General features: G+C 41.5%; 2 protein-coding genes across 2 annotated transcripts in view; one reads left to right on the forward strand and one right to left on the reverse strand.

The window, feature by feature from the left end:
* The first annotated feature begins 9,941 nt into the window (after positions 1–9,941).
* On the forward strand, positions 9,942–17,402 carry LOC145351831 (heterogeneous nuclear ribonucleoprotein D-like). Its single transcript, XM_080201510.1, has 8 exons — positions 9,942–10,296; positions 10,705–10,873; positions 13,097–13,255; positions 13,807–13,938; positions 14,021–14,126; positions 14,225–14,398; positions 14,669–14,760; positions 17,066–17,402. Exons 1-7 carry the CDS (start codon positions 10,124–10,126, stop codon positions 14,740–14,742), a joined length of 987 nt encoding a protein of 328 aa, XP_080057636.1. The 5' UTR covers positions 9,942–10,123; the 3' UTR covers positions 14,743–14,760; positions 17,066–17,402.
* Positions 17,403–18,514: 1,112 nt separating this feature from the next.
* Positions 18,515–22,774, reverse strand: part of phykpl (5-phosphohydroxy-L-lysine phospho-lyase) — a 28,033-nt gene continuing 23,773 nt past the window's right edge. The window contains exons 10-12 of the mRNA XM_080201508.1: positions 22,673–22,762; positions 19,227–19,357; positions 18,515–18,694 (exon numbers count right to left, since the gene is read on the reverse strand). Of these exons, the coding sequence (XP_080057634.1) occupies positions 18,648–18,694; positions 19,227–19,357; positions 22,673–22,762 (268 nt within the window). The 3' untranslated portion in view covers positions 18,515–18,647. The remainder of the gene's footprint in view (positions 18,695–19,226; positions 19,358–22,672; positions 22,763–22,774) is intronic.

Here is a 22,774-nt window from a genome sequence, read left to right on the forward strand (position 1 = left end):
AGGCCCTAGAGCTTTACCCATTTTTATGCTACCTAAAAACCTTAGCACTTCCTCCCTCGTAATGGATATTTCCTTCCACTGATCTACAGCTCCCTCCAAGACACTACACGACACCGATCCCCTCTCCTTCGTGAATACCGTGCAAAGTATTCATTCAGGATCTCCCCCATTCCCTCAGTCTCGATACATAGCTCCCCTCCCTTGTCCCTAAGAGGACCAATTTTCCCTCTAACCACTCTCTTGCTCCTAATATAAGAGTAAAATGCTTTTGGATTTTCCTTAATCCTATCGGCCAAGGCCATTTCATGCCCCCTTTTTGCCCTTCTAACTCCCCTTTTTAGCTCCCTCCTACTCTCTTTATATTCCTCCAGCGCACTCTCCGTTCCCAGTTGTTTCGACCTAACATATGCCTCCCTCTTCTTCCTGACCAAGTCTTCTATACCCCCTGTAATCCACAGCTCCCTAATCCTGCCTTTCCCATCCTTCCTCTTTACCGGCACATGCCTTTCCTGCAACATTTTCAGTTTGCCCTTAAAAACCTCCCACTTACCAACCGTGGACTTGCCAGCTAACAACCTCTCTCAATCAGTGTCCTTCAGCTCCCTCCTAATCCGACTATAGCTCGCCTTCCCCCAGTTCAGAACCCTCCCCTTCGGCCGGCACTCATTCCTTTCCGTTTTTATCCTAAATTAGACGGACTTGTGGTCACTGTTAGCCACACGTTCGCCTACCTCAACCTCAACCACCTGCCCCAGCTCATTTCCCAGCACTAAATCCAGTATAGCCCCCTCCCTAGTCGGGCTAATTACGTACTGCTCTAGGGAACCTTCCAACACACACTTTACAAACTCCTCTCCCTCCGTACCCCCAGCTCTAGGCACCTTCCAATCCACTCCAGGAAAGTTAAAGTCACCCACTACAACCACCTTATTCTTTCCGCACCTATCTAAAATGTCTCTGCAAATACCTTCCTCCACTGACCTCGGGCTGTTGGGTGGCCTATAGTATACCCCTAGCATCGTAATCTATCCCTTTTTATTCCTCAACTCCACCCACAGCGACTCAATCCCTAACTCCTCCATATTGTCCTCCCTCTGCACTGCTGTGATGTGCTCCTTTACTAACAACACCACCCCACCACCTCTCTTCAACCCTCCTCTGTCACACCTAAAACACTTATACCCAGGAACATTCAGCTGCCAATCCTGCCCTTCACGTAACCACGTCTCCGTTACTGCCACCACATCTAACTTCCTCACAAACATCAAGGCCCTAAGCTCATCCGTCTTGCCCGTCACACTCCTCGCATTGAAACAGACGCAGTCCAACCCACCAGTGCCTCTCAGAACCTCCCTCTCCCTGCTAATTTTCCTTTCACCCAAACCTACCCTATCACTGAACTCCCTCCTGACCCCAGTGTCTACTGGGCTATCAGTCACATTCCCCCCCCCCCCCCCATTAGTTTAAACCCTGGCTAAACACTCCAGCTAACCTCCCTGCTAAGACATTTGTCCCTCTCCCATTCAAATTTTCCCCATCCCTCCTATACAGTTGCCCTTCTCTCACAAATACCTCCCAGTGGTCTACAAAAGTGAAGCCCTCTACCTTGCACCAATCCCTCAGCCATGCATTCAGCTGCATGATCTCGTTATTCCTAGCCCTACTGGTACTAGGCAGCAGCCCAGAGAATGCCACCCTGGAGGTCCTGCTCTTCAGTTTGGACCCCAACTCTCTAAATTGCCTACGTACATCCACCCTATTTCACCTTCCTACGTCCCTCTCCCCTGCGTGTATTATTACCTCTGCCTGGGTCCCCTCCCCTTTCAAAATTCCCTCTATCCTTTCCGTTATGTCCTCTACCCCTGCTCCAGGGAGGCAGACCATCATCCTGGAGTCACGCCTCTGCCCACAAAACCTCCTGTCGATTCCTTTGACCTTCCCATCCCCTACCACTATCACATTGCCAGCCCCCTTCTGTCCTTTTGAGTCATTCTGGCCCACCTGTCTATCCTTTTGTGCCCCTGTCGATGAACCTCGGGGAGCCACTGGGGAGGTCTGAGGACCAGGACTATTCTTCTTCTTCCTCTTGACAGTTGTCCACCCATCCTGCTCCTCAGCCCCTGGGACCTCCTCTTGCTCATGGTTCCTAGCCATTAACTCTTCATTTTCCCTGACCAGAAACGCATCCTCTAAACGCCCTTCTAGTTGCCTGACCCGGGCCCTTAACCGCTGCAACTCTAAACACTTAACACAGATGTGGACCCTCAGGAGACGTGATGCCTGCAAGAACTCCTACATGTGGCACCTAACACAGCTTATGTTCCTCCCCATAGCCCCTGCCATGTCCCAACCTCCCTTGGGTTTGTGTGTGTCGAAACGCAACCCGGAAAGATAGAAACTGCAACTCACCTTGTCTAAGCCTGCTCTCGCCTAAGCCCAGCGAGCCAAAGCCCTTATAACTCTCACTCAGCTCCCCACTCACTCCGTTGCCCGCTGTCTATCATTACCTTCTTTTTATACCCCCTGCTCCCCCTTCCCGACAATCCCCTCGCCTAACTTCCGGTACGGAAGTAAAATACACACACATAAATCCCGTGAACCGGAAGTGCAGTCAGAAAGTGATTCCAAGTAAATTCAACACTCACCAAAGCCACCAGATACACTGCTCCGGAGAACAATGAGGTGGATCCACGGGTGAGTATCAGATTTATACCCCCCGCTCCCCCTTCCCGACTATCCCCTCGCCTAACCCTAAGGGAAACGCTAAATCAGAATACAAAATGCAAAATACAAAATAAAGCAGAATATAAATACAAGTGTTGGGCTGCTCCATGGTGCTCCTAGGGGCTTTCAACCCCCGACAGTGGAACCCACTGTGGAGTCAAGCATAAACAGCTATTGGGGAGTTGGGGGGGGGGGGGGGGGGGCAAGTTCCCTGATTAGTACTGTACATGCTTAACCTGCCAAATAATAGAAACTGGAAGCAGCAGTGGGCCGTTCAGCCCTTAGAGCCTGCTCTGCTATTCATCTTGATCGCGGCTGATCATCAAATTCAATATCATGATCCTCTCTCCCATCTCCCTTGATCCCTTTAATCCGAAGAGCTATAAGTAATTGCTTCTTGAAATCAGACGACAGTTTGGCCTCCGATACATTCTGTGGTGGTAAATTCCACACATTCACCACTCTGGGTGAAGAAATTTCTCCTCACCTCAGTTCTAAAAGGTTTACCCCTTATCCTCAAATTATGACCCTTTGTTTTGGATTCCCCCACCATTGGGAACATTTTTTCTGAATCTACCCTGTCTAATCCTGTTAGAATTTTATAAGTTTTGATTCTTCTCACTCTTCAAAACTCCAGAGAATATAATCCCAACTGATTTAGTCTCTCCTCATATGACTGACCTGCCATCCTAGGAATCAGCCTGGTAAACCTTCACTGTACTCTCTCTATAGCAAGGACATTCTTCCTCAGATAAGGACACCAAAACTGCATACAATATTCCAGGTGTGGCCTCACCAATATTCTATACAATTGCAGCACAACATCCCTATCCCTATACTCAAATCCTCTTGCTATGCTTTCTCCTTGTGTCTCCATTGCTGCTTTTGATGAGTGTTTGATGCTTAATTTGAAATTCAACTGAATGAGGCATTTCTGGACTTCAGCACAGTTTCCTCACCTATCCTGCTCACTTACTTTTGGGAGGTATTTTGCAAGCAAATAATTTGGCATTAAAAGCAATTGACTATAGGAGCATGCTGAGACATAAGTCTTGTTTTATAGAAACAAGTGATTCAGACATTAAGTCCAAATTTTGAGACTTTTTTCAGTCATGGTTCAAGAATCAAACTCTGTGTTGCAACCATTCTTGAAAACAAAATGACATTCCTGGTCTCCTGTTGATCCTGATCCTCCTTCCCTCAAAACCAGGGTAAAGCGAAATGCCATTTGTTTCTAGCAGAGTTACAGTGAGAGACTGGGTCAACACAGCTCCTGTGCAATGTTACTACTCAGATCATTGATCACATTTTCCTGACCTGACGACGTTCGTATCCATGCACTTATGGCACAGGCTCCATTTGTTAGTGAGTAGAAGCCTAACTGCCACAATACCATCCTGCATCTTTCAGAAGTGGAACATGTCAAAAACTTTGTGGGTAACGCTGAAATCAGTTAGGACTATTTTTTTTCTCTTTCCGTTATCTCCCTAGGATGCCAGTTGAGTTTTTTGAAAGTGTACTTCATGTGGAGCCTGGAGCTGCTGAGCTCAGGTTAGTGGCAAATCCTTCACTGTTTTTAATTCATTCAAGGAAGGTGGGCTTCGTCAGCATTTATTGCCCATCCCTAATGGCCCTTGATAAAGTGTGGTGACCAGCCTTTGTGAACTAGTGCAGTCCAGTCCATGTAGTGTAGGTACACCCGCAGTGCTATTAGGTAGTGAGTTCCAGAATTTTGACCTGGCAACAGTGAAGGAAAGGTGATATAGTTCTAAGTCAGGATGGTGAGTGGCTTGGAGGGTAACTTCCAGGAGTATTCCATATATCTACTGCCTTTGTCCTTCTAGGTGGTAGTGGTCATGTGTTTGGAAGGTGCTGTCTAAGGAGACTTGATGAGTTCCTGCAATGCATCTTGTAGATGGTACACACTACTGATATTGTGCATCTGTGGTCACAGGACTGAATATTGTGAATGGGGTGCCAATCAAGCTCCCGATGGTGTCAGGCTTGTTGACTATTGTTGGAGCTGCACTCATCCAGATAAGGGAAAACTATTCCATCCACTCCTGATGTACCTCGTAGATGGTGGTCAGGCTTTGGGGAGTCAGGATGTAATGTTTGAATAAAACCCTTCTAATTGAAAAATATTTGAGGTCTGACTAGGATCCTCAGTTGTGCTTGACCTATAGGGTATGAATAACTAGTATTTATGAATCAAGTAAAATTTATAAAACAGTGTTTTACTAGATTTAGCAAAGAAAAAGTGAAGACAATATGCAAGTCTCTCAAGATCCCAGAAATTCTTAGTGTTGTCAGCACAACTGGTGTCTCTCTTTTTCTTTCAGGTGATATTGAACTATGCCCAAAAGAGTCATACCCAGGAGCCATGGTATCACTGTGCTAACAAAGACACAAATTTTTCAATTTTCATACATTAGTCTCATTATTCAGCAATTCCCTTTTTTGCAGATGGTCCAAATTCATCCCTCCTTTTGGCTATAGGGTGCAAATTATTCCATGTCACCCCAGCCTTGGAACCTCTGCTTTTTGGATTGTAAACTGAAACATAGCATTAAACTGTTCAGACCACAGACATTAACATTCCATTACAAACAAATGTATATTTTCTACCAGACACATAGAAGCTGTAAATAAAGTCACATTCTCATGTCAGCATATTTAACCCACACTAAAGTTGTAAAAATTAACAGTTAAGGCCACTTCCTATCATAATATCAGAGAGTAGAAGTCCCCTCTGGTACAAATCAATTAAAGTAATACATGATTTGTTTAAACATAAGATATTGTCCTAAGTTCACAATGTTTTTAGCCATTGCTTGAAACTGAATTGAAAAAATACCTGATTGTATTGAGGGCTGTTAAGACAAATGCCGCTACTTCAGCTCAAGGCTCAAAAGGAACTCGGTCATAAAACAATTTGGTTTCTTCACAAACACAAGCCCTCCTGTAAAGCATTCCAACTAGCAGAGGTTCAAACTGATTAATTTAACCTATGATTACAAAATAAATTAATAGATATAACAGATTCTAAAAATTAGTAGAATTATCAAAATCTTACACGTAGGTGAGTTACTTGCCACAAGGTTCCTAGCCGCTGATCTGCTCTTGTAAGAAGTCTCACAACACAAGGTTAGAGTCCAACAGATCTATTTGGTAGCACAAGCCACTAGCTTTCGGAGTGCTGCTCCTTCATCAGGTAAGTGGGAGTCCTGTTCACAAACAGGGCATATAAAGACACAAACTCAATTTACAAAATAATGGTTAGAATGCGAGTCTTTACAGATAATCAAGTCTCAAAGGTACAGACAATGTGAGCGGAGAGAATGTGAAGCACAGGTTAAAGAGGTATGTATCGTCTCCAGCCAGGACAGTTCGTGAGATTTTGCAAGCCCAAGCGAGTTGTGGGGGTTACAAATAGAGTGACATGAACCCAAGATCCTGGTTGAGGCCGTCATCATGTTTGAAACTTGGCTATCAGTCTCTGCTCAGCCACTCTGCGTTGTTGTGTGTCGTGCAGGCCACCTTGGAGAATGCTTACCCGAAGATCAGAGGCCAGATGCCTGTGACCGCTGAAGTGTTCCCCAACAGGAGGAGAACACTTTTGCCTGGTGATTGTTGAGCAGTTTTCATTCATCTGTTGTCATAGCGTCTATATGGTCTTCCCAATGTACCGTGCCTTGGGACATTCTTTCCTGCAGCGTATCAGGTAGACAATGTTGGCTGAATTGCAAGAGTATGTACCACGTACCTGGTGGATGGTGTCCTCGCATGAGATGGTGGCATCTATGTCGATGATCCGGTACATCTTGCAGAGGTTGCTGTGGCAGGGTTTTGTGGTGGCATGGTCCATGTTCCTCTGAAGGCTGGGCAGTTTGCTGCGGCCAATGGTCTATTTGAGGTTGTGCGGTTGTTTGAAGGCAAGAAGTGGGGGTGTGGGATGGCCTTGGCGAAATGTTTGTCTTCATCAATGAGATGTTGAAGGCTCCGGAGAAGATGTTGTAGCTTCTCCGCTCTGTGGAAATACTGGACGACGAAGAGTACACTGTCAGCCGTGTCCCATGTTTGTCTTCTGAGGAGGTCAGTGCGGTTATCGCTGTGCCATGTCAGAACTGTCAATCGATGAGTCGAGCACCATTTTCTGTTCTTATAAGGGCATCTTTCAGCATCTGGAGGTGCCTGTTACAATCCTCCTCATCTGGCTCTTGTAGCCAGAGTACTTATTTGGTTAGCCCCGTTAAGTTTCTGGTCAATGGTAACCGTAGAATGATGATATTGGGGTATTCAGCGAAGGTAATATTATTGAATGTCCAGGAGCAATGATTAGATTCTCTCTTATTGGAGATGGTCATTGTCCACCAATTTTCAACCCAAGCCTCGATATTGTCAAGGCCTTGCTGCATTTGGACATGGACTACTTCAAATATCTGAGGAATTGCAAATGGTGCAAAACATTGTGCTCTCGTCAGGGACATCTTCACTCTGACCATATGATGGAAGAAAGGTAATTTATGAAGCAGCTGAAGATGGTTGGGCCAAGGACACTACCCTGAAGGACTACTCCAGTGACATCCTGGGTAGACCTGTTTGGTCTCCAACAACCACGTTCCTTTGTGCTGGGCATGACTTCAACTATTGAAGAGTTTGTCTTAATTCCAATTCACTTCAATTTTACTCTTGCTCCTTGATGCCACACTCTGTTAAATGAATTTAATGGCAATAATGCTTGCTTCACCTCTGGAATTCAGTGCTTTATCAATGTTTGGACCAAGGTATCTGGAGGTGAATGGTCATGGTACAACCCAAACTTGGTATAATAATAAAAGCAAAGTACTGGATGCTTGAAATCTGAAATAAAAACAGGGATAATCGCAGACATCTTCAACCTCCTTACACCCATCTGAGGTCCCTACCTGCTTAAAGAAGATGGCCATCATTCCAGCACCAAAGAAAAGCCAGGCACTGTGCCTTAATGAGTATTGTCCGGTGACTGACATCTATCGTTATAAAGTGTTTTGAAAGCTTAGTCATGACACAGTTCTGATCTCCCAGATTACCTGGATCCACGACAGTTCGACTATTGCTGCAACCGGTCCACAGGCCTCTGGCCCTACACTATACCCTGGAACACCTAGATAACAAAGACACCTATGTCAGACTCCTATTTATGACTACAGCTCAGCCTTTAACACCATTATTCCTACAAAACTCATCTCCAAACTCTGTGGCCTGGGGCTCTGCTCCTCCATCTTTGACTGAATCCTAGACTTCCTAACCCACAGATTGCAGAGTAGGCAACAACACCTCCTTCACAATCGACCTCAATACCGTTGTCCTCAGTCCCTTACTGTACTCTTTTTATATACCTATGACTGTGTGACCAAATTCCCCTCCAACTCCATTTTCAAATGAAATTCTTCAAATTTCAGATGACCATAGTGGGTCAGATCTCAAACAATGGTAGAATGGAGTACAGGAAAGCAATAAAGAATCTGGTAAAATGGTGCAACGACAATAATCTCTCCCTCAATGTCAACAAAATGAAGGAGATAGTCATCGACTTCAGGAAGTGTAGAGAAGGACATGCCTCTATCTACATTAATGGGGACAAAGTATAAGTGGTTGAGAGCTTCAGGTTGTTCAGTGCCCAGATCACCAACAACCTGTCCTGGTCCCTCCATGCTGATGCTATAGTTAAGAAAGCCACCCAACCCCTCTACTTTCTCAGGAGACTAAGGAAATTTGGTATGTCTGCTACGACTCTCACCAACCTTTACAGATGCACCATAGAAAGCATTCTTTCAGGATGTATCACAGCTTGATTATGGCTCCTGCTCTGCCCAATTCTAGAATACAAGTCTTCAAAAATTACAGTTCGGATATTGTCAGGGCCCCGCACTTTTAGCTGTTTCTTAATGTCACATTGAGTGAAATTAATTATCTAAAGATTGAAATGAGTGATGCTGACGACCTTTGGAGGCAGAAATGGATAATTTAGAGTCATAAAGGTTTACAGCATGGAAATGGGCCCTTCGACCCAACTTGTCCATGCCACCCTTTTTTTTGAACCCCTAAACTAGTCCCAATTACCCACGTTGGCCCATATCCCTCTACACCCATCTTACCCATGTAACTGTCTAAATGCTTTTTAAAAGACAAAATTGTACCTGCCTCTACTACTACCTCTGGCAGCTTGTTCCAGACACTCACCACCTTGTGTGAAAAAAGTGCCCCTCTGGACCTTTTTTGTATCTCTCTCCTCTCACCTTAAACCTATGCCCTCTAGTTTTAGACATCCTTACCTTTTGGGAAAAGATACTGACTATTTAGAAAAACTACAGCACAAACAAGCCCTTCAACCCACAAGTTGCACCGATGATATCCCTACCTACTAGGCTTACCTATAACCCTCAATTCTCTTAAGTCCCAAGTACTCATCCAGAAGTCTCGTAAAAGACCCTATCAAGTTTGCCTCCACCACCACTGACGGCAGCCGATTCCACGCACCCACCACCCCCTGAGTGAAAAACTTACCCCTGATATCTCCTTTATACCTACGCCCCAGCACCTTAAACCTGTGTCTTCATAGCAACCATTCCAGCCCTGGGAAAAAGCCTCTGAGAAATGGTGTTGTGAGTCTTCTTACTGGATTAGTTTTTGCCATTCCCAGGCAGGTTACAAGATAGAAGTGAGGCTCAGGCTGGAATATAGTGAGGGCCTGGGGAAGCCCGGGCCCTGCTGCTTTAAACCTGGCTGAATTTCTCAGTCTTGTGCACTGCATTCAAGATCCTAACCACTTGTTATCTTTTAAACGCCCCCCTTTTGCCAATCTGAATTGATATCCTTTGATTCTTGATCATTCCACGGTTTCTCTCTATCTACTCGTCCAGATTTCTCATGATTTCGAACATCCCTTCAACCTTCTCTTGAAGAACAGCCCCAATTTCTCCAATTTATTTAAATTTCCTTAAGCCAATCTCATCGTTTTCTGCACTTTAATGCCATTCACGTCTCTTCTAAAGAGCTTGACCCAATATATACACAGTAAAACATTTCTACGGTGCATCCTGTGTAAGCGCGCACCAAAAACATCCAACTGGAGCCGAGAAAAACTTTACCGAGTAACTGGAGGGGGGAGGGTTCATTAGCCAACTAGCAGACTGGATATTGAGCAAGAGATAGCAGCACCCAATGATGTGAACAGTTGTTGCAGGGTGCCGCACCGGCCCCTTTATAAAAGGCCACATGCCTCTGGTGCGCGGAATCTAAAAGCCCGGTGGTTCGGAAGGTTCAGCCCAACTCGAGGGCACGTATCGGGGGGAGAAAACACCTTAAAAATAATAAATTCCTCTGTATTTTTAATCCGACGCGAATCAGACTCAAAATGGCCGACGGTGGGCAGCAGTATGTGGAAGGATCAGAGAATGGTCACTTCGAGGAAGGAGAGGCCCAAGCCACCGGCGGCCAGGGAACCGCGGCCGATGGACCGGAGCCTCAGGCCGTAGCGGACAGCGAGGGCTCGAAAATCAACGCCAGCAAAAACGAGGAGGACGCGGGGTAAGAAGGCTGAGGCCGTGCGGCATCTCCCTCTTTTCCCGCCGCCGGTAGGTCCAGGCCGGCCTGGGTAACGTGCGGTCCTGTAATGGATCTCGCTTTGGAGTCTTTCCCCGGGGGATAACGCGTTCGCCGGCCGGCCGGGGTATCATTCGGTGCGGTGTCCACCCGATCGCATTGCTTGCGTTCAGAGATTTTTTTTTCTTGCGGTCCGCAGCGATGTAAATTGCTCCTTTGTGTGCGAGCTGGCGGCGGGATTAGGAGTAGCAGGAACTCCCGGTCAGCCTGCGCCGCCCGTCTCTTTGTTCATTCTGCTGTTGGCGCCATGTGCTTCCTTGGGCTGGGGGAGGGGAACACAAGACTGGATAACAAAAGGTCGTCTTTTTCTCTCTCTCGCTCTGTACTCAACAGGAAAATGTTCGTAGGAGGCTTGAGCTGGGATACAAGTAAAAAGGACCTGAAGGATTATTTTTCCAAATTTGGCGAAGTTGTAGATTGTACAATTAAGATGGATCCTGCAACCGGAAGGTCGAGAGGTTTTGGATTTATCCTCTTCAAAGATTCATCGTGCGCCGATAGAGTAAGGTTGAGAAGGGTTATAGACCATAGCTACGGTTACTGAAACTAATCAAACCTTTCACACAACGTAGTATGTAATTCTGAATTTGCAAGTAAAATTGGGCGACAAAATGGCAAATTTACGGTTGAAGGTTATGGGCGTACAATGGAGCTTTGTAACCTGCTCGAATATGGTCAGTTCTTGGGATGCAAGTTTCCGCAGCGGGCGAAACTGGGGAACAGTTGCCAGTATGAGGTGGCAGTGAAGAAATCGGATGCTATTCACAACTCCCAATTAGACGTGTTCAAATCTCCAGAAGCTCCTTAACACTGAGTAATTACATTTGATCATGGCAAATCTCAATTTACCCTCCTTTATTCTGCATCTCTCGATCTCCATATCAAGGAGACAAATGGCCTGATTATCGTTTTCAGTTGTTTGATTCAAGGTTACTGTCCTCTTTGTGTGAGAATAAAGGGAAAGGTTTAGAGAGTATGAAAATGTTTCAAATTTGAATCCCTGGAATTGAGTAAATTCCAGGTGTGCTGTGTTCAAGAAACATAACGTTACCCAAAATTTGAGATTCATTTGGTGTAGAATTGTAATGCACAAATTCTAATTAGGTAGTTCTTTAGCTTTTCATTTTTCAGTCTTAACATTGGTTTTACAGGCCTCTGCCATTTAATACTTGCATAAGTGATTGATTAACAGCATAAAGTGTGATCATTTGTATTAATGCAGCACCTTTAATGTATTTCAATGTACCAAGGTAATTCATAGGATCATTATCAAAGATAATTTGGCATTTGAGCCATGAAAGGAGTGAGACCGAGTCAAAGGGGTAGGTTTTAAGTAGCATTTTTAAATGGGGAAAGGTGTTTAAGGAGAGGTTTCATTCCCTAGCTTAAGATCCCGGTAGCCGAAGGCAAGGACTCCAACTATGGAATGATTTACAAAATTGGCAATGCTCAGGATTAGAGGAGCACTGCTATCTTGAAGGGTTTTGGAACTGGAGGCATTGGATTTGGAGTGGCAAGCCCTGGTAGGATTTAAGAACAATAATTTTAAGAAGCTTAGCAGATGCCAATGTATTGAGATGGTAGGTGAACAGGTTTGGGGCAAGTAAACAAGCAGACCAGTTTTATTTGAATGTCCTCATTTAGAAGTTTGAACGTGGAGGGCCAGTCAGTTGTGTTGGATTAGCTTATAATGGAACAGTGCTCTACAGGCTGCCATGATACTTAGTGCTGTAACATCTATTTAGTTTGCCTTCAGTGCATTGTGTCTCTTTTTACTAATTTAGAAAACTGGTTAAGATGGGTATCCTGTAAATTGGAGCTACCCACATTGTTTCCAAATAGGAACAGAAGTAGGCTGTTTCAACCTTTCCAAACTTGATTATTTGCAATCTGACCATGTACCTGTCTTTGTCTCATTTCTTTTAATACTTTTTGGTTAAGAGGAGTAGGAAACTCATCAGTTACAGTTCTCATAAGAGTTGCAAACTTTTTTACATGAAGAGTAGTTTTGTTCCAAAAAGGTTTAGCTGTGAAATTACCCCAAGTCCTAGTCTCTTCAGTCAGTCATAGCTGGCTGATTCCGCAGATTAGCATTTTCCCCCTGTAAACATGCAATTCCACAGCCACCACCTCTTACTTGTCCATTGGAAATAATTTCTCTTCCTAATCTTAACTGTAACATTAAATTACCCCATAGATTCTGTGATAGAATGCAAGTTTGTGTAATCTCTTTAAGGTGTAGTTTCAAGATCTGTTCAGGGTACTGTAACAAATCCCATTCTAGATTTCTGGATACATTGTCAGCATTCTTATTACTCTCTATACCTGTTTTGACATATCTACTTGAGATCTCTTATTTCCAGCTTTTCTTTGATCTATAATTTTAGTGGATGAACTTTCATTTACGTAAATTAAAGTCTATTTGCAACCGTTCAGTCCACTTTAATTGAGCAAATGGCAGTATTAATCACACCAATTTTATTTTTAGTTGGTACAGAGTTGCATGGATGTTTTGTTGTAAATAACCACTGCTATTGAATTTGCACAATTCACCCCCACTAATTAATCTTGGAAGATTGCATTTTATGAAACGCCTATAAGCTGACTGGCTGCTATGATAAACCTATGGATTTTAGTTTGCCCAGTTTTCTTAAAACTGTCATGAATGAAACTAAACACCTTTTTATATCGACTTTTCCTTAAGGTTACTTTTATTATCCTGTAGGTATTGGAGCAAAAAGAACATAAACTAGATGGTAGAGTAGTGGATCCTAAAAGAGCAATGGCCATGAAGAAAGAACCTGTAAAGAAAATCTTTGTTGGCGGTCTTCATCCAGATACCCCAGAAGATAAGATCAGAGAGTACTTTGGAGCCTTTGGTGAGGTTGGTATTTGCTGACCAGTCATTAAAGCACAATTCTTAAAATATTGTCTCACAGCTTGAATTCGTATTGCTCAAATTACTGAGTAGTGATGGGTTTGGCTGTAAAGCACCAAATCAAGTCTTGGAGTTGTGATTTTTTTTTTCCTTATGCCCCAGTAAAACAGGACTGTGGAAGTATTCTACCTATTATACTAAGCAAGGTTACCCTGACAATACGTAACTATGAGCTGTGATGTTTTAAAGCTTTAGCAAATAAGTATGATAGCATCACCATGAATTAGGTATTTTTGTGTAGTAGGCAATGGTTAACTAGGCTAAGAAGCAGTTAAATGGCAAGGAACATCAAAACTGGACAGGTTGCTTCAATGACATTTCTCCCTTTGTCAGAAGGCTCAGGTCTGTGCATTTAAAAGCCATCATGGTGAGATTAACTGCATAGAATGTACCATTTACATATAATTAGTTTTTTCCCCATTTTTCCGGGGTTATGATCAAGTGGGTTTATTGAGCTTTGCCCTCATGTAAGCATCATGGAATTTTTTTTTATTTAGGTGGAATCAATCGAACTTCCAATGGATAGCAAGACCAACAAAAGAAGAGGATTTTGTTTTATCTCCTTTAAAGAGGAAGAGCCGGTGAAAAAGATTTTGGAAAAGAAGTACCATGACGTTGGAAGTAGCAAGGTAGTTGATAGAAGCAACATGGTTTCTTAAGAAGAAAATTGTGTAGAATGTTGTACACTGACTTGGTATTTTTTATATACAGTGTGAAATCAAAGTGGCTCAGCCTAAAGAAGTATACCAACAACAACAGCAGTGGGGAGGCAGAGGTAGTTTTACAGGACGGGGTAGAGGTGGTGGCCGTGGAGCTGGTGAGTTGCATGTTTACAATTCTAAACGTGAGGGGGAAAATACTAATCTGTGGAATCGTTCTTTTTAGTGCTTACCTGTATGTCTTGCTAAATTTAAGGTCAAAGTCAGAACTGGAGTCAAGGATACAGCAATAATTACTGGAATCCAAGCTATGGCAGCAGTTATGGTTACAGCGGGCAGAGTGGCTATGGTGCATATGGAGGCTATGATTATACTGGCTATAACTACAATAGTGGTTATTATGGTGGATATGGTCAAGGATATGACTACAGTAAGTACATTCATTGCTGTACTGAAGCAAGGCTTGTGTGGATTGAGGCTTAGATATTGCAGTTGCTGATGTAGTTTTAATGTTTTAGATTCTTGACATTTAATGTGGCCATTTTCTGCCATCTTGTTAATCATTCACTCAAGCATTAACTAGATTAAATTGGAAGAGGCCTCAATTTTGTTACTGGTCTTGTTTCAGTGGAAAGACTGCATTTTGTGTATCATACTTCTAAAGAGCAGCAGTTTTAACTATAAACTTGTTTTCATCCAGATCAGAGTAATGGTAACTATGGGAAAGCACCAAGACGTGGAGCAGCTCACCAAGGTGGTTACAAACCATATTAAAATGGAATGTGAATGCAGGTATGTCAATCTTGGTAATGTAATGAAACTAGTATTGAAAATTAGAATCCTTCATGTAACTAAACTGAGTGATGAGATCCTTTGTTGGGTAGTATGGTTTTTCTGGTGCATTTTTATTAAAAATGAAAAATTGTGGACGCCTGCAACTAAGTTGTACAAGTGGGAGTGAGGAAATACTTTTTCACAAGTGCTTCATGATATTTAGAATGCCTCAAGACACTTGATGCCTCTATAGAACATACCAGGAGATTGTGGGATGGATAGGTAAGAGGAAGAAAGTGTATGATCCTAACCAGAAGTTAGTTGAATTGTTCAGATCTGTTGTAACATGAATCATGACCGCTGTAGCTAGTGGTAGTATAAGTTGGCAAAAAGCTGCATCACAGTATACTTTGTCTATTCAATACCATATATTTTAAAAATGGAGTTCAATTCACTTCTTATTTAGTATTTGAAGGTTTTACAGGTTCAGGATGCTGTGAAATTATTGCTATCTCAGCATTTGTGCTTTGTCGTTCCCAGTTTTGTGGTCCAGCCAGTGTTCAATTGCAAGTACTGGCTTGCTTAGTACTGCCCAGAACGCTTGTTAATCACATTAACCTTCTGATGGCCTTTTTTTTTTTGAAGCTAGTCAACAGCACATTTTTATTGCTGTTTGTAAATTGAATTAGTGTGCGTTGAATGAAATGGGGTGAACTCAATTTTCTGGAGAAATTATGCCACCTCATGGTAGATTCTAGTTAGAAATTTGGGCTTGCTACAATTTCCATATTTTTAATAAACATTCCGATCTGTTCTGTACAATTAGGTTTTAAAACTTTTGCTAACTGTTTGGATGAAGGAGCCACCCACATTCTCTATAAAATCTGGAGAATGTCACATGAAGATTAACAGTAAGTAAACTTCATGTTTTGGCTGTTTGACAATCCAAAATTTCATAGAAATTTGAGTTCTGAGAAATCGTGGGTTATCAACTTTCATCCAGATGCAGCTGAATTTGATCTGATTGCAAGTACAGACTTGTAAATAGCATTAGTGATTTAAATATTTAGACTAAGTTTGTTTGCTAGTATTGATTTAGAAACACTCTCCTCCCACTGAGGATCCAACTGTACTGTTTGGTCGTGAGAAATCATGTTGGTGTACTCCAGGATTTTTTTTAATACGAATTAAATTTTTTTGTCAGAACAACATCCCTAACAAGTGAAGTGTGGCCTGAAGAAGTTGACAAGCACTTAAGATTTCCAAAATTGTATTCACATTAAAATAAATAAGAAACAATTCTTAAATGTAGAGTTGAACTGAATGCTACTGTCTGGCAGGCTGCACTTGAGTCACCATGTTGATGTCTTCCAAACTGGTTTCAAAAGTAATGGTTTTACAGGTTCTGCGTAGCACTTGTCATTTACAGTGCTGTTAATTGCTTACCTTGTAATAAATTGGAATGATACACATCTCAGATTTTCTTCAGTATTTCCCAAGTCTTTTGCATGGGGAGATGCTATTGTGGTGACAAGACTAGTAATCCAGAACTGGCTAGTGCTCTTGGGGTATTGAATACACATTCCAGCTGCCATGGTGAAATTATATCATCAATAGTCACCTGGTTCACTTCCCTAATTTGCTATTCTTTCATTTTACTTTTTTAGTATTACAAGTAGGCTTACATTAACACTGCAATGAAGTTATTGTGAAAATCCCCTAGTCACCACACTCTGGCACTTCAGATACACCTGAAGGAGAATTTAGCATGGCCAATGCACCTAACCAGTAGATCTTTTGGACTGTGGGAGGAAATCTGAGCACCCAGAGGAAACCTATGCAAATACAGGAAGATTCTGCACAGACAGTAATCCATCAGGGAATTGAACCTGGGTCCCTTGTGCTGTGAGGCAGCATTGCTAACCATTGTGCTACCCTTCAAATGTAAAAGAGTATACTTTCTAATCTGCTAACCACTGTCCCACCCCTTGGTACATGCTGCCTACATGTGACTCCAGATCCACAATGTGACTTTTGACTGTCCTCTGAAATGGTCTTGCAAGCCAATCAATTCAAGAGCTGTTAGGGATGGGCACCAGCCTGCCAGCAACACCCCCAGAAAGAATCCATTTTAAAGTCTTCAGAGGGAAACAGGTAATGTAGTAATAATTCCTGACTTTAAGAGAAAAATAATCCAGTTCATTAAAGCCAAGCAAGTAGTCAAAACGTGAGACTACAAACTGAGCTGCTATGCTTTGTGTACCTTGACCTGCTGTATTGTCCTGCTATTTGATACTTAGGATTTTTTTTGTGCTCTTTTCAGGTCATCAATCTCAGCAGAAACAAACACAGGTCCTCTAACTGCAGCTGTGTTGCACTTCGGGACTAATCTGAACTGTTTTCACTCTGGATGACTCCCCAAATGTACAGAAGATTGTTTTAGGGAAGCCTGTCACTTTCCAACTTTTTTATTTTGTAGTCTGTCTTTTGTGTCGTACATTTCCTGTGATGGAAGTGGTTTTTACTGTACTTTTTGGTACCTAATGGATGCTGATAATGTATTATGTAAGTTTGTATTTTACATAAAATTACTGGATTTGCATCAGTAACTTGCTTATTGGAGCAGTCCAAGTTCCTGAAATAAAAGTTCCTTTTGTGTATTTTGTGTTGCATGAATTTTATTTGTACTAGATTTCAGTTTACTTCTGATTTTGTATGTAAATTAAAATCAAAGGCATTCAGTTTTGAGTTAGTACTTCTGCATATATATATATGACACATTAGCTGGTGTCAGTGAACACTCCAATGGATGGGTCTGAACTGGTTTCCAAGCTAATGCTGTTCTAATGCTGCCAATGAAGTGTTCCAATTTAGTCTGTATGCCTTGTGCTACAAACAAAAGCTGTCAGCATTAGCAAAATTTTAATGTAAACCTCAAGTTTTAAATGAAGTACAAAATTAGATTTTTATACATTAGGCTTTTTTTGTGCAGTTACCTTTGTATTTTACTGTTTTATGTTAGAAATGGATCCATATAGTTGAACATTCCACATTTATGTTAGCTGGTTGCTAACTGAAAATGGGAGAATGTAATTACAAAACGACAGTAATGTATCAATGAACTCTCTTCAATTCTGAAGGCCATATTTTAATTCTGAGCCAGAAGGACTTTGTAGTGTATTTTTGTGCTACAACTTGTGTCAATACTTAAATTCAAGGCTGTCAATGAAGTGATCTATTAAATTGCCTGGTAGCACCCTATGGGTTTTGGTATTTAAAATGTATTCTTTCAACATTTGGAAGAATCTAAAATAAGGGAAGATGGAACACAGTTGAATAAATATTCATTTCTAAAATGGCATGCCTTTTATTTCATGTGATGTGGGCATTGATCACACCACGGCTGGGCAGGCAGTTGAGTCAATTACAGTGTGTGTCTGGAGTCACACCAGTATTTGGCCAGACCAGGTGAGAAATAGAGACTAGCTTTATATTCCAAATTTATTGATGGAATTTAAATTCCTCACAGTGCTGTTGTCTGGGTCCTGGATTACCAGTCAAGCAATATTGCCACAATGATGATTTTAACAGAAACTTCACAGTATTGGATCAGTATTGCAACTTACATCTTACAATTACATAAAGGGCACTGAAAAGAAAATTTGGGATTGGGGAACAAGTTCCTTACACTAGTTGCATATGAAATACATTGCCAGGGTTAGTAATGAAACTGAACTTGAGATTAAATTGTAAGAAGTCTCACAACACCAGGTTAAAGTCAAACAGATTTATTTGGTAGCACAAGCTTTCAGATTGCTGCTCCTTCATGAAACTGAAGAGAAACCACAATTGTGACGGAGCTTGCGCATGTTTCATCTATGCAATAATTCTATCTTGGGTCCATTTCAGTTGTAATTTATTCCATACTTGCATGAGTTGGTCATTTCCATTTCTGTAAATATTCAAGAAATAACTTGTAGGAAGCAACAGTAATATTTAAATTATGTACTTACAAATCTAGCTGTGTAAATTTAGGGAAAGATAGGCTCTACAATACTCATCACATCTATTCAATAGCAATATTCAAAAACAGTATTTGGTTGCAAAGATAAGCCCTGAAATGCTAAGTTGACACAAATACAATAAGAATGAATGATTAGGAAAATTGTGATGCTTGAGAGAAGGATTTGGGACATGTTTCAGTAACAATAGGATTCAGTTTTTAAACTTCAAATTAGTTTCTTTCTTTGTTACTGTACAGTACTTAGGTCTATAACATCTTTCTAAATACAAGTCCAAAAAATGTAATGGAATTCTTTGGAGTGAGGTCTGATTTTTTTAAAAAAATAACCTCACGCAAGCTGTAAACTTATCCTTTTTGCTGTTTTTAATTCAAGATCTGACAAAGGGAAGGCTAGTTATCAAAACTGCTCCAAGAATGTAACTAGTTATATCTTTTGATTAGCTTTTTTAAAAATACTTACCAGTAAGTATTTTGTCAATTTTTTCAACAAGGTATTGTGCATTCTCCATAGTGAAGCACATTGGAGGTTTGAATTTCAGGATGTTGCTGTCTGGTCCATCAGTGCTAAGCAAGATGAATTCCTCCTTTAACCTAACAATTAAAAAGTGAAATTAAATTGTTTAGGTGCTTGAACAAAGTGCTTTTGAACAGATCACATGATTACTGCTCCATTCAATCTGCAAGCACGACCCCAAGCTTGTTGCAGTCTATTCTGCCCCCATACATACTGTCCTTAGCCTCTTGTACTATTCCGATGAAGCTGGGAGAACAACATCTTGTGTTTCAGTTAGACACTTAGGGAACTTGGCATTAAGCCTGCAAGACCATAAGTGCTGCTTCCACCTCCCCCCGCCCCGCCCCATCAGCAGATGCTGGTAATTATTCCATTGCCTTTTACAATTCCTATAGATCCATACAAAATGCTGGAAAATCTCAGCAGGTTTGGCAGTCTCTGTAAGGAGAGAAAAGAGGTGATGTTTCCAAGTCCAGATGACCCCTTTGTCAAAATTTTGTTAAAGTCTGTGGAATTCACTACCACAGAAAATGATTGAGGCCAAAATATTGTGTTCAAGAAGCATTTAGATATAACACTTGCGTGAAGGGGATCAAAGGATATGGGGCGGAGGGGAGGTAGAAGTTGGATAATGAATGGCAGAGCAGGCTTGAAGAACTGAGTGGCCACCTCCTGACCTTTTTTTTGTTTCTTGGACTAGATACAAGAACCTGTAATTGATGAAGAACTGCACAGACCTAAAAATTGGTAACTTGAATTTCATTGTTAGTTTTTATCAAGCTAACCTGTTTGTTTTTAATGCTGACACTGAGTCTGTAACTGAATATGCAGGAAGTGCTTTCCTAAGATCGCAGTACAAATAAACAGCCTTTCCAGTTGCATTACCATCTATTCTGACATTTAATCACTCTACCTTCCACCCCATCATAAACTTTCCCTTTTGTCTTTAACCCACCTTTCCCTTCCTCTATACTTAGTTATAATCTTTTATGTCTCTAATATTTGCCAGTTCTGACAAAAGGTCAAATGACCTGAAACATTAATTCTGTTTCTCTCCGTAGATAAGGGAACATGATGGGTAAAGGTGATTAGAACATTTGCTTATGTGGAGGATAAATGCTGACATTGGCTGGTTGGGCCAAATAGCCTGTTTCCATGTTGCAAGTACGATAGATGCATTTCACAGATTATATAATAATACTTTTGAGTTATCAATGCAAAGAACAATGCTAAAGTTTTATATAAGCAAATCTGATACACTTCCGACGTAACTGATCACTATAAAATAACTCGTTTGTTTTAATTGTAGAAAGTGCTGGAATTAAGCAGCAGTGATGTGGATATGCTGGCGTTGTACTGGGGTAAACACAGTAAAAAGTCTGACAACACCAGGTTTCAGTCCAACCGATTTATTTGATAGTAAATTCACTAGCTTTCGCGTTAGCCCCTTCATCTGACGAAGAGGCTAACCCGAAAGCTAGTGAATTTACTATCAAATAAAATCGGTTGGACTGAAACCTGGTGTTGTCAGACTTTTTACTGTATTAAGCAGCAGGTCAGGGACATCTTCCATCAGAACTGATCAATTTGAAACATTGACCAGAATGTCTGCCAGGGGTGGACCATGGAGAGGTGCATTATCTTTAGCTGGGATTTGATGGCTTTGGGATGAGTGAGGCCATAAAATCCCACCCATTAACTCTTTCTCCACAAATGCTACCTGATCTGCTGAGCATTTCTGAATTTTTATTTCTGATTTCCAGCATCTATTTTCCATTTATTTTATTTGCAGTTGGAAGGCTGTATATTGTAGCCAATATCCCATAGAAATTTCTTGGAAGTGCTCTTGTTCTGCTAGAATTGTGGTGAAAACCCAGTTTTATGGATGTAAAGCTAATATGAAAAATTTCCCAACCTAAGTGAGCTTAAAAATTAGAAATTATTGGTCCAGGAGCACATGTAGAATTCAGTTCCTATTTAGTTAGATTTCCTTGCCCATATTTATAATGGAAACTGACTTATTACATTATTTTTGCACTGCTGCCAGTAGATGTAGCACAGAACTACTACCGGTTGGAGGATTTGATTTTAGCACCACAAGTTTCTACTAGAAATAAGGACCTAGTGAGACATTTGTTGTCATAAACAGACTAGAAGCACTTTTGACAAAACATTTCTTTGTAGGCAAGTTATAAACTACAGAACTGAATACCCCATTTCTTACTTTTAGCACAACCAGAAAAAGAAACAGCAGGTAAATAATACAGTCCACAATGTTTCTTAGGTACTAAGGGTTTACTTCTGTTCTTTTCCTATCTGAGCCTGGTAACTTCTAATCCAACAACTATCTTTTACAGTGTGAGTCTGACTGGAGATCCTCCCTCTAGTTCAAGCAAGGCAAATTTTCTAGCCTTGTTTTAACTTCTCACAATTTCGATTTTTTCAATCTGAGTGAGAGCTTCCATCTGCCCCACACCTTTACCATGGCTAATCCATCTAATTGACACACCTTGGGACACTAGGGCAATTTAGCATGACCAATCCATGTAACCTGCACATCTTTGGACTGTGGGAAGAAACCAGAGCACCCAGAGGAAATCCACACAGACACAAGGAGAACAAGCAACTTCCACACAGCCAGTGACCTGAGGCTGGAATTGAATCTGGGTCCCTGGTGCTGTGAGGCAGCAGTGCTAACCACTGTGCCACCCTTCAGATAGAAAGTATAGCCTTTTGCAACCTGATACTTTTAACACTTCCCTGGGACTCTAAGGTTCTGTCCATCAGCATCACAGCTGCCTTTGTCATTGTCTGCAAGTATGAATACCTTGCACCTTCTTCATTTAATCTTTAACAGCCCCATCACCCCGACCTGTTGTCAGGTGGTTTCAGCAGAGTTCAGATCACTCTCCCCCATTTTATCCTAAATTTAAAGACAACAGTTTCCCAAAATATTATCTTGAAAACCTGATAAATGTAACATCCTTTAGCATTTATTTTAATTACAGTGCAGTCATAATTGTAACTGACCTACTACTGTTAATTGAGAATGTTATTTCTGTAAATGTTGGAATTTATTTCAACATTGTGATGTATGAACAGAAATGAAAACTGTCCAGTTTAGAGTCCACAATATCAGCTAGAGTTGATGATGGTCCAAGGGATGAAATATTTACTGTCTTCAATACTGGCCAGTTTGTTGCCAGTCAAAGACACAATTCTGGGTTTGAGGTTTGTAAGATGGAATGCCTGAGTATCACTGAGGGTAAATTTAAGATAACGGCTGCAGAGAACCATGAGTGTTCAGCTGAATTCCGTAGATAAATATGAAAAATTAATTCTGAATTTTAATTTGTGTTTTGAAGACCAGGGCTATTTTACAATCATACTACCTTGTAACTAAATACTTGGCTTCTTCTGTGGCAGGTGTTCTGTCCTGTCGATCTTTCACCAGCTCTGCTCCGATAAATAAGCCAATGCCCCTTTAAGTAAAA

Source organism: Carcharhinus amblyrhynchos, chromosome 13 (assembly GCF_965287045.1).
Source record: "Carcharhinus amblyrhynchos chromosome 13, sCarAmb.v2.hapA, whole genome shotgun sequence".
In the NCBI taxonomy this organism is placed as follows: domain Eukaryota; kingdom Metazoa; phylum Chordata; class Chondrichthyes; order Carcharhiniformes; family Carcharhinidae; genus Carcharhinus; species Carcharhinus amblyrhynchos.